General features: G+C 43.0%; 1 protein-coding gene across 1 annotated transcript; it reads right to left on the reverse strand.

Annotated features, from left to right (window-relative positions):
- Positions 1-3,368: 3,368 nt before the first annotated feature.
- On the reverse strand, positions 3,369-7,494 carry LOC306872297 (delta-like protein A; the record flags this gene model as incomplete). Its single annotated transcript, XM_079420804.1, has 11 exons — positions 3,369-3,374; positions 3,493-3,727; positions 3,841-4,675; positions 4,765-4,981; positions 5,100-5,269; positions 5,497-5,627; positions 5,722-5,782; positions 6,558-6,815; positions 6,895-6,955; positions 7,050-7,349; positions 7,441-7,494. 11 exons carry the CDS (start codon positions 7,492-7,494, stop codon positions 3,369-3,371), a joined length of 2,328 nt encoding a protein of 775 aa, XP_079276930.1.
- Positions 7,495-11,706: the final 4,212 nt, after the last annotated feature.

Consider the following 11,706-nt stretch of genomic DNA (forward strand, 5'->3'; position numbering starts at 1 on the left):
TCACCCTGCGTTGGTGGACGTGAGCCGAGCTCTCGCAGCTCAGTTGGACATGACTGATGACTTTGCGATTCGAGTGCGCTGCTGTTTCGTATTTTATCATCCGTGTTGTGCCGGAATATAGTGTTACTGTCTGATCCCTGAGGACTCTACATGATCGGCTAATTAAAATGCAACGGGATCACAGAGCAAACCTCTTATTCCCCTCTTTGTTTTCCATGAAGTCACACTGATGGCAGCTCGAGCTCTAGTGCTAATTGAAGTGCAGAATGCTTGGCCAGCTTGATCTTGGGTTGCACTTGGCAGAGGCCTTCTGACGAAAGCAATGTTACGATTGCGCCACACCCAAATTTACTCTTTAGGAACCAAACATTAAATCGTTTCATTTGGTTTCACACTTTGTAAAGTGAATGTGAGTGGTGTTTGTCCATGCGAAACACCACCGTGATGCTTGCCAGGGTGTTGCTATGAGGTTGCTAGAGTGTTGCTATGAAGATGTTCTAAGTGGTTGTTAGGGTGTTGCTGTGAAGGTGTTCTGAGTGGTTGTCATGGTGTTGCTAGGGTGTTCTGAGTGGTTGCCTGGGTGTTGCTGTGAAGGTGTTCTGAGTGGTTGTCTGGATATTGATATGATGTTAATAAGGTGTTCTAATTCTGTTTCTGGGGAGTTGTCACGAGGTTGCTAGGGTGTTCTAAGTGGTTGCCAGGGGTTTGATATGAAGGTGTACTGAGTGGTTGCCAGGCTGTTGCTATGAAGATGTTCTAAGTGGTTACCTGGGTGTTGCTATGAGATTGCTAGAGAGTTCTGAGTGGTTGCCTTGGTGTTGCTATGAGGTTCCTAGGTGTTAAGGGTTTTGAAAACTCTATAACTTTAAATATGAGCAGTAATAATGGTGAGGCTGCTCTTGGCGTAAAGAAAGTGTTAGAAACAGTATAAAACAAAGCTTTTATTGATTGATCCCAGGCTGAATATCTAAATCAAGTGAAGTACTTTATTGCGCTGTGTTAAGTAGTTTAAAGTTACATTGCGAAATATCAGAGAAGACCAAGAGACGTGAGCTGAAGGGTCTCCATTGTGTCTCTCCTTCATGGCCATGTGGGGTCTAGCTGGTGTTTTCTGCCTGCAGGACGCTTTGACACAGGAGGACAGACAACATCTGTCGTTCTTTGCCCCCTCCCTTCCCTCCATTCATAGGCACACACTGCCTCTCCCAAATGGTGCCCTTTTGTATCGGCTATTGTCCGTCGCTACATTGTGTGACTCTGCCTGTTCCCCAGAGCTCCATTGATGAGTGTTGTAAGAGACCTCAGCCAGAACTCCTCTGAACTTCTCCTCGAGCTTAATGTTTAGCCATAAAGGCTCAACAAAAGACATTTTGTTCTCACTGCATCAGTGTTAGGATAAAAAATCTCATACAAACTTTCTCTAGAATAGTGCAAGAGAACATAACTTTTTTTTTGTTTGTTTTTGGTTGAGTTTTGGTGACGTGGTGTTTGAAATCAAGAAAGGCTTTCCCGCCAAAACACCTGCCAAATAGTTTCATCCAGTTAGGAAATGTGCCAACTAGTTCAGTTTTTTCCCCCCTTCCCAAAGCCTTAAATTTCTCCTTCTAGTCTGGTTGGAAAACTTGTAAACATCCTGCAGCTATTTGACGGCGTTTCTCAAAGACCCCTCTCTTGAGCGATGCACCCGCGGCAGGCAGAATGTGGGGTAAAGCCATGAATAGCCCAGTATGGGGTGACCAAGAGGCCAGAGCAGATGTTAATGATTAGCTTCGTTCTCATCCCTATAAAGAACCCGCATCCCAATCTATTCCCCATTTTCTAAAGAACCATTTCCAACCCTTACAGAGTAGCACACATAGAAGTCATAAATCCAGCACAGAGAAAAGAAAACGCGAACAACCACAAAAGAGGCTTACAAGAAAAGAGGCTCCGATTTAGACGCGTCTCAAAACACTTTAAAGGTTTTGCAGTTTGTTTTTGGTGGTTTGTGTGGTTTATAAGTTTGTCTTTTCTTTAGGCTGAAAATGCTGTAAGAATTGTGTCAGCATTCAAATATGAATGTAAAGATGCTCTGTTTTAAGCCCAATATATATAAAACAGAAGTGTGTGGTGGAGTTACTAAAACAACGAAATACTTTTGATAGTTCATAATCTTTATTTGGAAAAATAATTTAAGCTAAAACTTCATTCAGAGAAAGAAAATCAAACAAAAGCCTGTTAATGAAAACAATAGCATTAATAACATTTTTTACAATCCTTCTTTAAATAACTTTTTCTCAAAACATCCCAGCATCCCGAAGTGCCTTTGCAAGTAACAGGAACAACTTAGGAAAAACGCAAACTTAAATAATCTTAAAAGCATTACAAATATTTAGAAATACAACTTAAATAAAAATAAATTAACTTAAATCATACAACTCTTGTTATAAAAAGAAAACAAAAAACATACAGACAAGGATATTATTCATCAACAACACAAACTTATTTTTTTATGTCGAAAAACAAATTACATACATTTTCTAAACCATAATGCAAAAAAAGCGGAGACTTGGAAGACTTTGAGATTTTTTTGAGCACTTACACATAGATTCCACTGGTCATGTGACAGGATATGACATCATGTGACATTTTAACCCAGTGCAAGACAGGCCAGTATGGCTGAACATCCACCGTTTTGATGTAGTCCCTTGTACACTGACTTGTGGGGCCAGCAAATGTTGCCAAAATATTGCTAAAATGTTATCACAACTTCACCAAGGTGTCAAGACAGTCAATGGCAAAACAATTCGTGACACATTTATTTTAAACTACGTCCTTAACATCCTTAATGTTTGGTGCAGTCTCTGGGCACAGTAAAAGCCTGTGGGAATTATTGGCGGAAAACCAGCAAATGTTGCCAAAATATTGCTAAAACGTTGCCACAATGCTGACACATTATTGGACATCACATGGCAAAACACCGCGATACTTTACTTTTCTTGTATTCTCTTCTCTTTCATTATTTCCTTCCTAATGCCATTCTCGTGTGATGAACCCACGTTGAAAAACATTTAAAAATGGACACATATTGTCCAACACCTTTAAAATGGCTTTACAGGTAAATTTTACAACTACATTTGAAATTTTAATGACACTCCTGCCATCATTATCATTTCCACAAGCTTCCAAGCCTACAGGCCACCACTGCCTGTGCCTCTTTCAGTACAGAGAACCAGCTCATCCTGAATATCAGTTAATCAGTCTTAGTTTCTCAGCAGCAGTAGTCATGAGGTGGGACATTTCCACCAGGTTTCGAGCAGCAGCATTTTCTTAGGGAGTTCAAAATGTCTCCCATAGGACACAATGAGCATCGGCTTCCTGCAGGCCCATTACACCTGAGATGGGAAAAGACAACAAAACGCCAATTAGTTCGTTCTCAGATTCAAGGTAAGAATGCTAAATGCACACTCTTTCTTTGCATAATGTATAAAGTCAACTGCTTGTGACACTCACCTCAGTTGCAATTACACATTCATCTTTTTCCTCCGACATCACCATGACGGATTTGTATTTGGTGTCGACACAAGCCGACGTGGATGCCGATGCACATGCCGACGCACATGCTGACTCGGAATACAGCGAATCGGAATACTTTGATTCTGAATACTTCGATTCTGAGTACTTTGATTCAGAATACTTTGATTCAGAATACCTCGACTCTGAATATTTTGACTTTTCTGATGCATCACTGTAAAGAAAAAAGAGAGTAGCATGTTAGCGGTGCATAAATCTGAGTGGACATTGAGTGAGTAGTCAAAGAAATTGTTATCTTGGACAAGAATACTCAAACACAATTTTTACCTTTTCAGACGTTTCCTGCGCTTCTCCTCAAATTCAGAAGAGTCCTGCAGAGATTGGCACTTTACATCCTCGCAGCTCTCGGACAACTCCTTCGCTGCCATCTCCTTCCCAGTGTGCTCCAGTTTCACCTCATGCTTCACCTCGTATTTTACTTCATGCACCAGGTTGTAGTCTGCAGGCGCATGCCGTGTCTTATAGCTCCTCTTCTCCTTCTCTGTTGTCATGCTCAGGTCGTCGTGATCGCTGTGAAAATCGATCTTCTTGTTGATGTTCTTTAAAGGCGCTGCCCCGACGACACTTACAGCCAGGTCTTTGTCTCGGTGACAGTTGTTCGTGAGGTTGTTGATCGTTTCGTTTTCCCCATTGGCGACCTCCTCCTCCCTGTCCCGTCGGCGCTGCTGAACCTTCGAGCGAACGCAAACCACCACCACGGCACATGCGACTACCAACAACAGCACCAGCAGGACTCCCGATCCCACGGCAGTCCAGGGAATGTCGCCGGCGATTTGGGATGCTCTGTCCGGAAGCAAGAACTGGCAGTTGCGTCCTCCATATCCTGGAACGCATGCACACACGTAGCGATTGTTCCTCTCGTGACAGGAGGCGCCATTATGGCAGGGGTTGTGTTGGCAGCGGCTCACAGGTGAGCTGCAGTTCTGTCCGGTGTATCCAGGTGGGCATGTGCAGATGTAACCGCTGGCTCCTTCCTGACAAGTCCCGCCATTTTGGCAGGGGTACAGCGAGCACTCGTCCCCGGCACGATCGCAGTTCATGCCCGTGAACCCTTCGGGACACTGGCACAGGTAGGAGTTCACCAGATCAACACAGCGTGCACCTGTGGACCGAAAAAGGAAAGAGAATGAGATTCTGGACCGCTTTTGATCACTAAGATTCCTGAAGTTCAAATCCAAAAGTGCATCATACCATTAGAGCATGGACTGGAGGAGCAATGGTCGATCTTCTTCTCGCAGTTGAACCCTGCGTACCCTGTGGGACACTGGCAGAAATAACCACCATCTGGGTTGTCGGCGCAGCGTCCACCGTTAAAGCACGGCCCGTCCGCACACGTCATGGCACTAAGCTCGCAGTTGTTGCCATAAAAACCAGGTGGACAAGTACAGCTGTAGGTGTTCTCCATGTCCTATGAATGCAAAAGGAATGGGATGCTTAGTAAAACAATGAGATCGAGTGTTTAATGCAAAAGCACATAGTGCTTTGTACATAGTGTACGAGTCTAATTTACATGTTGGCAAACTTACAGTGCAGCTTCCTCCATTGCGGCAGGGGTTTCCTGTGCATTCGTTGACCTCGATCTCACAGCTGGCTCCTGTGAATCCTGGCCGACAGGAACAGGTGTAGCTGCCCTGACCAGTGTTACTACAAGTGGCTCCATTCAGGCAGGGCTTATGATGTGTGCAGTAGTTCAGATCTGTAACAGAGGCGGACATATGTTGAGCACATGTGGATTAATCCGACCCAAAGCAGCGACACATGGCTGGACCGCAGCTGGACAGTTGCTGCACGCTCGAACATCTATCCCATATCTCTCTTTCAGCCAACCTCTCTCCTCTCCCTTGTGTCGCTTAGTCTTTCAAGGCCATTCTAAATGCTTTTCTTTGATCTTTTGTGTGTCTTTCGCTCTGCTCGCTTTCTTACCTTGGTTGCAGAAGAGGCCACCCCAGCCTTCCTGGCAGTTGCATTGCCATGGTTGCTGGCAGGTTCCATGAAGGCATCCTGGGTAACGTATGCACTCATCACAGTAGCGGCCTTTAAAGCCCACTCTGCACCTGATGCACAAAATAAACAAATCGTCCGATTAGAAAATCAATCCCGAAGGTGATTTCAACAACAGCTAATGACGTAAACATGAAATGAACATACTTGCACTCTCCGGGTTTCTCACAGAAGCCGTGCTCCTCGTCGCATCCTGGAAGGCAAATTGCTGTAAGGAGGACAAAATACCTGCGTTAAGATCGTGAAAGCACATTTTCTTATTTTAAGTTTGTTTTCTGTAAATCCTAACTAGGAAATTTTATGTCAAATGAAGAGGGAGGTGGGGTCACTTAAACCTATTAACGGTCTCTCTTGCTAAAAAATACTCAAATCTCCTAATCACCACTGAAGAATTTCTGCTTAACACATGACAACAATAGGGCGCTCACAAACAAGGGGACCCTTCTTTCCTCCCTCTCTTCACTGTGGGTCAAAACTTTTTTTTCTCCCTCCTGTGCTCTCAATGTCTCCGGGTAGGGAAGATAAGAGTGGACAGCTGGTGTATGCGCGGCCAGCGGGCGACAGCTGCTCCATTGTCTGCGCACTCCCGGCAGCTGCCCACTTCAAACAATACCTCCCTTACGCCAGCCAATCAGCAGCCAGCCCACTCTGGGAACAACCAATAGGACGTCAGCATGTAAATTTATGGCACGCGTGAGATTATTCCTAAAAACTTTCCTCCTCCCGACTGGAATAAATCAAGTGGTGTGTTGTGAGAGTGGGCTGGAAGGGGGAGTGTGAGTGTGGGGGGCGGGGGTATTAGTTACAAGTTGTTGGTAACCGTTAACTTTGTTTTTTTCCTTGCTTTTTCTCCCTCTCTTTTCTAAATAAATTACACATAATCTTTTTTTAAATCTGGATTGAGTTTTTTAAACCAACAACATTACGTTTACGGAATTTTATGCAGTGTTTACTATATTAGTATATACAGTATTTTAACTCACGTTCTGTGCAGTACTGGCCCTTCCACCCGGCATCGCAGATGATTTCTCCACGTTCTCCGCAGGTGAAATGACCGAATGCATCATCTCTGGGCCGGCAGAATACAGAGCATCCCTCGCCGTAGTAGTGCTCGTCACACACAAAGCGGTAGGAGTACTTGAGCTCGGTTCGACCCACGCTGTGCAGGTCCTGAGACCAGTCCTCGCCCACAGTCAAGTGTCGCTGTGTGGTCATAGTACTGATGATGCGCTCTGGGTTTTCTGTATAAAAGATGATTTTCAGTGATACAATTCAAAAATATTCATATTTGCATTCTTTTTCTGTTATGAGGCCACATACCTGTTGTCAGATCCTCTTTGGAATCAGCATGCACTGCTTCGATGATAAGAGAAAAGGTTCCCTGCAACAGCAAAAACAGATTTGTCCATCAGAAAATGAGGTGAACGTTATTACTTCTGAATTACTTCTCATTGCATCAGTGCATCAGCACTCACCGGCCATGTGAAACCGAAATTCATCCTGATGGGATTGGTGAAAGAGCCATCCGGTAAGGTATCTGGCACTTGGAAAGAGTTGGAGCCCAGCACAGGGGTGACGGTGCCTCCGTAGGTGCAGGGCGGCTCTGGAGATGCATTGGGCTGATAATGTTTTAAGCAGATGCGGAAAAAAGTCTTGCACTCGCACTGCTGGTACGGTGTGGTCAGTCCACCTTTACAGCAGTTCTTGTTGCCTTGCACACCCTTCTTGTTCAAAAACTCCTGCAACTTCAGCTCGAAGACGCCTGAGGAAGACGCCTGGAGAAGTAATGTTTGAATTTTAGATATAAATGTGATTGCAATCAATACACTGCTTTAGATTCACACATGAGTGAGAAGTCAGTCTTACCTGGCAGAGCAGCATGTACAGGATGGAGAAGAGCAACAGTAAGTAGCGTCCCATGATGAATAAATAATAAATAAATAGGTTATTGAGAGTCTTTGAGCAACTTGGCTGCTCCCAGATCAGTCAGAGGATCCCTCGTATTAAAAGCCTTTTCTTTTCGCCGACTGATTCATTGGAAGAGGCGTGCTTTCAAAAGGTACTGAGTGTGAACGCAGTTCCCTTTCATGTCAAGTGCGCACAAAGCGACAGAATTCCCAGTTCTCCCCCGAAAAAAAACAACGTGTGTCCAAAACAATCAGAGAAGTCCTAAATTAAAATAAACGGACTTGTTGAATTCTTGAATTCCGTCAGAATGGTATAATCCTCAGAAGTCGGAGAAGAAAAGTTGAAAAGATGCTCGTGCGTATTCTTATAGTTCCTTCTTGGTCTGATGATTATAAACCAGGGTTTGTCACTGGTCCAGCATCCCTCCTCACGTCCTTCTCCCGCGGACTCTGTGCGTTTGTTTCTGGAGCGAGGCCGCCTGCCGCCAGTTTTATACGGGGTGCCACATGCCGGGGTAATAATATGCTAATGAACCACTACCCCCAATCTGTCCCACGCTTTACAATGCGGCTCCCTTGCAACCAGCCCCTACCAACCAACCTCTCCTCAACACATCAGCGCTGCTCGTGTGTGCGTAAAAGTGACGGCAATTTACAACTTGAAGTTTTAGACGTTAGATTATTTATTATAGATACATTGTTTGCATTAGAATCTATGTACAATGCGACGCAATTGAAAAATGCGTGATAGTTTTGTGTTTGTTTATTCGCTCAGGAAGTTATAAAACGCGTTTTATTTGGCGTAGTTAAACTAATCTAAAAGTCCACTAACAGCACAATTGAGGAAGACAATCTCGGTTATCTTTCCTTTTCGTTTCCTGCTTCAGGGAGTCTCCTATTTGTGTGTAAAAAAACATTCCTCAGGCTAACAGTGTGTGTGCGTCAGGCAAACTCACAAAAGAATACGCATCATTTGTATGGAGGCCAAATTCTCCTCTTGCTTTCCTTTTTCCGCTGTGTGTGTGTGTGTTAAACGCGTGCAGTGAAAGAGTTCGAAGCGCGCGCGCGCGCGTGAGAGTGTGTGTGAGTGAGTGTGTGTGTGTGTGTGTGTGTGTTTGTGTGTGTGTGTGTGTGTGTGTGTGTGTGTTGCTCGCGTGGCCATCCCCGGGGCGCTCAGCTATTGTGTGCAGGAGGAATAAGTTTGCTCTCAGCTGTATGGTAATTCAAGCAGCACCTGCGCTACCGTTCTCATAATCGGGGGATCCGCGGAGCCCCTCAAAAACAAGCAAATCGCCTCCTTATCGTTCCATTCTCAGCAGCCCATTTAAATAAATATATGTTTGTTTTTCCTGGTCTTTTGAACGTCTTCGATGCCCGACTGTTGTCTTACATTAGAACCCGCAACGATTTTTTCCCCAAGCCAGTATTCGTTGTTTGGAACAAAAAGTGTGTGTGTGTGTGTGTGTGCAAAAGAAAAAAGAGGCAGATTTGCGCGTGTGTAGTGGGGGTGGTGGAGGGGGGTGTTAATTTGGTCGTTCATTTAAGTGCGATTTTCTTAAGCACAAAAGCTTTTCGCCTGAGGTCCATAGTAACCAAACACAAGCGAGACAAATTACATCACTGTGTTAAAATATGCTTTGAGCTCTTTCTGTATTTCCAATCCACCATCCTTTAAATGAGCCAAATTTTCTGACATCATAGAGTGGAAAAAAATGGATTCCTAGTCAAACTTTGCTGGTTGCAGGGGGCAGGGGTGGGACAGTGGGAATGAGCTGGAAAAAGATGGCATTCCTCTTTTTCTGTGTTTACTCCCTGTGTATGATTTGAGTTTAGTTTCCTTACTACCCCCCCCCCCCCCCCATCACATAGTAGCCTAACTAGATAAGGTTTTTGTGTTACTGTTAAATTTGATTATTTAAAAAACTGTTACCTGTGAATCTTTGTAAAATAATGTTCTGAATGGACTACATATTTTACTAATTGCATATGCCATTAAAACGATTTAATAAATAAAATACCAAGCCAATCTTATATTTACATTTGTGCATTTATTTGTAACTGTAAAACTTTCTGATGACAACACTGTACATAGAAGGTCACCTGATGAAGTTTATTGCATTGGCGTCAGCAGCAAATAACATACAAAGTGTGACCCATAAAAATGCCAATAACACACAACACTACCATAATGCAGTAAACACTGATTAAACAACCAATGCAACATAAAACATGTGCAGATTTTTTTCTATAAAGCTCAACAAATGCAATATTTTGCTATTTTTTTCCCTCATGAAAACAGGTACTGTCCATATACTTAATTACTTTATAATTTTCATGTTGAGTATTTTTTTTCTTAGGAGTTGTAAGGTTGTTCATAGTTCTACAGCCTACTACTTTTTCTTTAAATAGCGTATATGTTTTAGTATGTTTGCATAGTTTTTTTGTTGCTTTTTTTCCTTTTTAACTTTTATGCTTTTTACCGTGCAAGGCAAAATTGAGTTCTTGAGCCGCAACTTTGGTCTGGTTATGCAATATAAAACACACCAAATGCAGATCATTTTTTTAATAAAGCTCAACAAATGCAATATTTTGCACCCCCCCCCCCCCCCCCCTCATAAAGCATATACTTTTTATTTATAATTTTAGGTTTTTGTATATTATTTTTGTCATTTTTATGTGTTGTGTTGAGTTTTTTTGTGTGTGTGGCAGTTCTAGGCCTATAAGATAATTCATACTTCCCTTGTACTTTTATAGGCCATGTTTTACTGTAGTGTGTTTACTTTTTTTTTTTTTTACAGTGCACAAAAACGAGTTATTGAGCCACAACTTTGGTCCTTTTGCTGGTTGACTCTCTCCTGTGGAATGAGCTAACAGTGAAGGGAGTAACAGTTGAAGTGTTGGAGTCTGCAGTAACTCAAGCCCCTCAGCTACTATCACATCAGTGGGACTCGATCGCTTCTTATTTTTGCCTTTCTTTGCGCTTTCGTTTTTCATTGATTGTGAAGCCCCTCAGGGGACAGTCGCTGAAGGGGGTCTACGGTACGCCTTCAGACGCGACCAGACCCTTACACACCATCTGCCACTGACTAAACGCCTGTCTCCTCCCTCCCTCTGCCCCCGTGTGTGTGTGTGTGCTCACTGCCCTGCGTCTAAATTGAACTAGAAGCATGTTAAAGAACCTGTAACGGTATGGGCCGGCAGGAGCCAGATGGCGCAGGCGAAGCCAGAAGTGTTGCAGTCCCAGCGGAGTTAGACAGCACATGGGCGGCCGTGGGAACCTAAGCTGGGCTCGCATCACACGGGATCGATCATATGAAGTCGTGTGGGGATCACAATTAGGGGCTATAATGTTGTTTGCGACCTATCGATCGGCGAAGGGTTGGAGAATCTGATTTGATACGCCACGCTTCATCTTAGCAGAGAGAGAGAGAGAGAGATGCGCGCACATCCGATCACTTTTGGAGAGGGGGTTGATTATTTTTCAGGTGATCTCAATTGTGAAATGAGCATAAAAAGTAATTTTATTATTAGCGCAATGAAATTTGACGCCACTAGCACAGCTAAAAAACGCCGTAAAGCTCTGGTAGTTTATGATATAATAGTTGTCAAATTTTATCGACCTATAATGAAACTGATCTCTTGTCAGCGTCATCGTTGTTATGTTACCCCTTCAACCAAACGCGACTAATCGGTTTTGTTTTTGGTGAAAAAATCAAACCCTTCAGTCTATTTGTTTACTGATAGCCTACATAGTTAATTATGTTTTTGTTGTCCCTTGTTCTGTTTTTTTGTTGTTGTTTCTATCTTTTTGTAATGCATTTGAAAATGTATAAATAAAACATTAAATATCGTTTGATTAGTTCGTTTTAAATATTTATCATTACTGAAACCCGTCGAAATATATAGGCCTATCCTACTTGTCATTTTAAAAACAAAGAATAAATTCACTTTTGCTTGGCCTAATACACACACAGTTTTTTGTTTTGACTTTAAGCCTTCCTTGCTGAAAAAAAAAAAACCAAATAGAGACCATCACAGAATTTGTAATGGTTTTACTGGTTTTAATGGAACTGTATGGACCATGTGGGTCTCTTAATTGGTCACTTGGTGGTTTGTTAAAATCACTAAATCCTAATGGAACATGTCCTAAAACACAAACAGGAAACCATTTTTGAATAGTTTTAATGGTTAAAAGTTGATGGTTTGTAATGTTTGTAATTGACAG

The sequence above is a fragment of the Barbus barbus genome (assembly GCF_936440315.1).
Source record: "Barbus barbus genome assembly, chromosome: 7".
In the NCBI taxonomy this organism is placed as follows: Eukaryota; Metazoa; Chordata; class Actinopteri; order Cypriniformes; family Cyprinidae; genus Barbus; species Barbus barbus.